The 6,117-nt window shown below is 42.4% G+C and overlaps 1 protein-coding gene across 1 annotated transcript; it reads right to left on the reverse strand.

The window, feature by feature from the left end:
• Nucleotides 1-1,110: 1,110 nt before the first annotated feature.
• On the reverse strand, nt 1,111-5,833 carry LOC117393687 (uncharacterized). The gene is made up of 2 exons (XM_033991678.2): nt 5,735-5,833; nt 1,111-2,558 (listed from the first exon to the last, which is right to left on the reverse strand). The coding sequence occupies exons 1-2, from the start codon at nt 5,772-5,774 to the stop codon at nt 1,627-1,629; spliced, it is 972 nt and encodes a 323-aa protein (XP_033847569.1). The 5' UTR covers nt 5,775-5,833; the 3' UTR covers nt 1,111-1,626.
• Nucleotides 5,834-6,117: the final 284 nt, after the last annotated feature.

A 6,117-nucleotide genomic window follows, 5' to 3' on the forward strand; every position in this document is an offset into this window, starting at 1 on the left:
TAGCTCTTTGGTAGCTTCGTTTAGCCTTTGGTGTGGACGCTAACTTAGTAAAATAACTACGGAGAGTGCAGCACGATAACAGCGCTAACACAGCATTAACAGCATTAACACGACAACAATAGTGCTAACAAGACAACTACAGTGCTAACAAGAAAACTACCGCGCTAACACGACAACTGCAGTGCTAACACCACAACAACAGTGCTAAGATGACAACTACAGTGCTAACAGGACAACTACAGCGCTAACATGACAACTACAGCGCTAACAAGACAACTACAGTGCTAACAGGACAACTACAGCGCTAACATGACAACTACAGCGCTAACATGACAACTACAGCGCTAATACGACAACAACAGCGCTAACACCACGACAGCGCTACCACAGACTTTGTTTATTCTGCAGAATGAGCCACGTGTTTCGAGGATGAGTTTTTTTTTCCAGGCCTCACTGATGTTTTTATTCACCTTCTGTCGTACAAAGTGAAAGTGAAAGTAAAAATGCTTAAATCAACAAACCTCATCATCAAGTCCATTTTCCATGTGACTCTGACACTTCAGTCTCCAAATCTCATTTATTTTGTAGATGTTCTTTGGACAGACTTTTACTACAGTTATTCTTGCTCTTGTGCTGTAACAAAACTGAGTATCCTTAGTTTACTTCTTCACGCTCGGTGGTATCGGTATCGGTATCGGTGAGTACTAAGACCAAGTATCAGTATCGGATCAGATTTTTTAAACACTAGTTATAATGACAAATGTTTTCATAGCGTTTTGTAGCATTAGAAGTTACAAAAACTTTACTCTCGAGCTTCACAGAATAAGAAATACATTAAAATCACAAAACAACAAATCAAAACATTAATAATCATCATAAAAGTGACATTAAAACAGAAAAGTGCAGAATAAACCCCTCTCAGTCACAGCAGATAAACAGAACAGAGTCTGGATTTAAACTTTGTCAAAGTCGAGGCCTGAGTCACATCTGCGGGAAGAATGAGCCAGATTTAAACTGAACAAAACTCAAACACTGATTCACCTGGTTTAGTCCTGGTTTAGTCCTGGTTTAGTTCTGGTTTAGTCCTGGTTCAGTCCTGGTTTAGTCCTGTTTTAGTCCTGGTTTAGTCCTGTTTTAGTCCTGGTTTAGTCCTGGTTTAGTCCTGGTTCAGTCCTGGTTTTGTTCTGATTTAGTCCTGGTTTAGTCCTGGTTTAGTCCTGGTTTAGTCCTGTTTTAGTCCTGGTTTAGTCCTGGTTTAGTCCTGGTTCAGTCCTGGTTTAGTCCTGGTTCAGTCCTGGTTTAGTTCTGGTTTAGTCCTGGTTTAGGTCTGGTTTAGTCCTGGTTTAGGTCTGGTTTAGTCCTGGTTTAGTTCTGGTTTAGTCCTGGTTTAGTCCTGGTTTAGTCCTGGTTTAGTCCTGGTTTAGTTCTGGTTTAGTCCTGGTTCAGTCCTGCTTTAGTCCTGGTTTAGTCCTGGTTTAGTCCTGGTTCAGTCCTGGTTCAGTCCTGGTTTAGTTCTGGTTTAGTCCTGGTTTAGTCCTGGTTTAGTCCTGGTTTAGTCCTGGTTTAGTCCTGGTTTAGTTCTGGTTTAGTCCTGTTGCAGCTGTCTCAGAAAAAGTACATTTTGGTCTAATATAAACATGACATCAGCAGTGACCCGGCGGTCGCCCCGATTGTCACCCCCCAAATCCTCGTCTCTTCACCTCTTCCCACTACTGCCCCTGCTGCTGCGACAGAAACCCTAAATGCCCCCAACACCCCCATAACTGCCCCGATAGAAGCCCCAACACTCAACTTTGGTACAGCGAACATTAAAGCACAAAGAACTACAACACCCCAAGATGCAGAAGCTACGCAAACCACCAACGAGTTTGAAGAAAACCCTGAAACTCCAACACAACTGACAAAACACTGAGGTGGTAATATTATTTTTAAAAGAACTGTAAACCTTATAAAACAAAACATTTTTTCCAGCACGATTAAAGTGAGTGCGTATTTCAGCGATGTTGCGTACATAATGATCAAACAGTGAATGTGCTCGTTGACGTAGGTTCGGTATTTGAATATTTCTTTATAACTTGAAATGCCGGCGTAGAAAAGACAAATACAGATTCCTCCGAACACGTTGAACGTCCACACACCAGACAGTCTGCACGCGAGGGATTCTGACGGATCAGCGGACAAGCCCCAGCGACTTAAGAGGACCTTAAGAAGAACGAACAATACACCCCAAATCCAAGGATAAGAAAACATTATCGTCCCCAAAATGGCTCCGGTTCCAGCTGCAGCTACGACACAAACCAAACCAACGAGATTCAAAGTCTGAACATTCCTGGAGTCGCAAAACTGTATAAACTGTGATCCGACCGTGAACGCCGTGGCTGAAGATACGATGTCAATATCCATGCATAAAACCCCCGTTAGAAAGTACAGAAGAGTTTGTAGAGATGTTCGATGGAGCGTCCAGTACTCAAGAAGAAGGTCGTTTAAATGTCCCAGGAACAGTCCACCCGGAAGTCCAAGCAGCATTCCGATAAGCAGCTCTTCCAACCACGAACTTCCTGAGAAAAGAGTTTACAAAAGTAGGTGTAAAATTACAGAAGCTCAGCCTGTTGGTAGAAATTTAGCGCCCCAGATAAAAAAAAACGGTTTGAACTGTTAAACATTAGAGGGAGGCCCATGTCAGAAGTTTACACTTGTCATGATGCACGCATTTTCTGTCTCCTGTGTGTCTCCCTGTGTGCTTTTCCCTTCCCCCACCTGCCTGAACCTGGAGCTGGGCGGAGTTCCTGGCTCCTCCCGCACGCACCTGCATCCCATCAGCGCAATCAACCCCACCTGGATAAGAGGAGCCAGGACCAGACAGTCGGTGCCAGATCGTCCGCGTGTCAAACGTGATTATTCCTGCTCGTCTTTTGTACTCTCGTGTTGCCTTTTTGATGCTGATTGGATTTTTGCTACCCTCAGATTCCTTTTCCCTGGACCGTCCCAGCTCCTCTGCATCTGGCTCTGCTCCTGACCCCGTGTTCCTGCTCCGGTATTGTCCGTCTTGTCTCCACCACCTTGTCTCGTCCTGCACCCCGGCTAACACCTAGCCTCCCGCTCTGGTTCCCGCTCCCTGCCTCCGTCGCCCCTGGCTCCGTCCCTGTTCCTGTCTCCCACGTACCGGTTACTCCCTGTTCCTGTCCCTGCTCTCCACGACGCATTCCCGGACTTTGGCTCACACCCGGCACCTCGCCCCTCACCGGTCTCACCTGTACTTGTCTGACGTTTCACATTCTGTAAATAAACATTGTAAACTTGCCCCGAGTTCTGCACTTTTTGGTCCCACCTGCACCAACATACACCTTTTTTTCTCACTGTCTGACATGAAATCAAACTAAACTTTGTCTGTTTTAAGTCAATTGGGATTAACAGAATTATTTCTATTTGTTAAATGTCAGAATAATGAGAGAAGATTTTTTTAAAGTACAATTTTTCATCACTTTTTTCACAGACAGAAGTTTACATACAGAAAGATTACAATGCGTTTTAACAATTTGGGAGAACCTAGATGATGATGATGTCATGTCTTTGGAAGCTTCTGATTGGTTTATTGACGACCTTTGAGTTTATTGGAGCAATGACTAGCAGGTTAGCTATGTCCATTTACATTTACAGTCGATGGTAAAATGCAAAAATCAAATGAAATCAGCCAAGATGTCAGGAAGAAAATTATGAACTTGCAGCAGTCTGGTTCATCCTTGGTGCAGTTTCCAGATGCCTGAAGGTGCCACGCTTTGGTCTGAAATGTGCAGATCAACCCAAGAACAAAAGCAAAAGACCTGAGCTGCTGAAGCTGTAAGAGTGTGTCATTATCCACAGTGAAACGAGGACTGAGGACATGGACTGAAAGGACACTCTGCAGGAAGAAGACATGACTCCAAAAGGAACAGAAAAAAGGACACTCTGCAGGAAGAAGACATGACTCCAAAAGAAACAGAAAAAAGGACACTGCAGGAAGAAGACATGACTCCAAAAGAAACAGAAAAAAGGAAACTGCAGGAAGAAGACATGACTCCAAAAGAAACAGAAAAAAGGACACTGCAGGAAGAAGACATGACTCCAAAAGAAACAGAAAAAAGGAAACTGCAGGAAGAAGACATGACTCCAAAAGAAACAGAAAAAAGGACACTCTGCAGGAAGAAGACATGACTCCAAAAGAAACAGAAAAAAGGACACTCTGCAGGAAGAAAACATGACTCCAAAAGAAACAGAAAAAAGGACACTCTGCAGGAAGAAAACATGACTCCAAAAGAAACAGAAAAAAGGAAACTGCAGGAAGAAGACATGACTCCAAAAGAAACAGAAAAAAGGACACTCTGCAGGAAGAAGACATGACTCCAAAAGAAACAGAAAAAAGGACACTGCAGGAAGAAGACATGACTCCAAAAGAAACAGAAAAAAGGACACTCTGCAGGAAGAAGACATGACTCCAAAAGAAATATGAAAAAAGACAGATTATTGTTTGCAAATGCACAGGGACAAACTGAAGTTGAACTGTTTGGACAAAAAGGGTGAAAGTTGCAAACCTGAGAACACCATCCCAGCTGTGAAATGCGAGATTGGCAGCATCGTGTTGTGGGGTTGTTTTTATGCAGGAGAGACTGGTGCACTTCACATTCTTTCCTCATGATGCAATAAATGCATCATGAGGAAAGAATGTGAAGTGCACCAGGAAAGAACATTATGTCGAAATAATGAAGCAACATCTCAAGACATCAGCCAGGAAGTTAAAGCTTGGGCACATATGGGTCTTCCAAATGGACAATGACCTGAAGTAAGGTGCCAGACTGGTGACAAAGTGGCTTAAAGATAACAAAGTCGATGTTTTGGAGTGTCCATCACAAAGCCCTGATCTCAGTCCTACTGAAAATGTATGAACAGACCTGAAACGACGTGTGCGAGCGATACGGGCTACGAATTTGGCAGGAATTTTGGCTGATTCAGTCTGACAGAACTGGTGTAACTGAACTATTATGAGAAGATTGTGGAACGATATCCAAAACATTTATCCCAAGTCATACAGTTTAAAGGCAAGGCTCCCAAATACTGATTAAATGTATGTAAACGTCTGATTTTGAAAAAAAAAAAACTAATGAAAAATTGTATTTTTTAAAAAAAAACTTGTGTTCAAACTCCTGGTTTCAGCTGTAAATGAACTGGAAAAGGGTCCAATTCTGGGGCCTGGGACAACAGACCCCTTCACTCCCCTGATGACGACTTTTTAAGACTTTTTATGTTTGTTTTGTTCGTCTGTTTGCTCTCGGCATATACAATTTCACATAAAAAAAAAAACATTATCTAATCTAATCAATCACATTTGTTTGATTCTTGAAGTACATTAACATCCTCATAACCTCGTACCTTTGTTTTTGTAAATATTAATCTTATTTACCCCTTCTGTAAATTAAATCTTACTTTTGAGCACTGTTTCTCCTTTGCCCCTGAGCCAGGACATCACGTTTTATGATTAATACAGAGATATATCAACCTGGACAAGGCAACGGATAAAGCACCTGAAAAAAGTGGCACTCACAGAACAAACAAAAGTGTGGCATTTTCTAAAGGTAAACAACGATTAACAAGTTCTTAACTATCACAATTACCCACAAATATTGTCAAACATGTTCTCCATCGCTGAAATAATGTTTTAGTAATTATTAATCTGACAGTGTGAAAGTTGATCAGGTCTCACCTCGAGTCTCCTGTAAAATCTGTCTCAAAAACCAGGCCATAATACTACACGTCTGTCGCTGAGAAGGAAACTGAAGCGTGAATAAATCCAAGGAGAGCCGACCGGTTAAAGGTAAAATGGATTTGATGAAAGAAATGCACCGCCTGCTTCTTAAAGGTTTAACCTGTGAGTGACTCGAGGCTCAGGACTAAAGGCTGAGTTTATGCAAATGAGCTTAAAGTCACATGGGTCAAGAAAGATGTGGAGATATAACGCACAGATTTGTCCACGTGTGAGACATTCAGTGAAAGACTAAACTAAAGAGTAGACGAATCCACACGCTGCTTGAGCTGAGCGATTACATTTGTCCGTCACTATATTGCGGTTCACCTTTCGTGGTCTTG

Source organism: Periophthalmus magnuspinnatus, chromosome 3, assembly GCF_009829125.3.
Source record: "Periophthalmus magnuspinnatus isolate fPerMag1 chromosome 3, fPerMag1.2.pri, whole genome shotgun sequence".
Taxonomy (NCBI): Eukaryota; Metazoa; Chordata; class Actinopteri; order Gobiiformes; family Gobiidae; genus Periophthalmus; species Periophthalmus magnuspinnatus.

What these genes read in the sequence shown, in the direction of transcription:
- LOC117393687 (XM_033991678.2), bottom strand. Translation starts at nt 5,774, where the DNA reads ATGGCCTGGTTTTTGAGACAGATTTTACAGGAGACTCGAG. An exon ending in GATTTTACAGGAGACTCGAG is followed by an intron (nt 2,559 to 5,734) that starts GTGAGACCTGAT and finishes CTCTTTTCTCAG; the next exon opens with GAAGTTCGTGGTTGGAAGAG.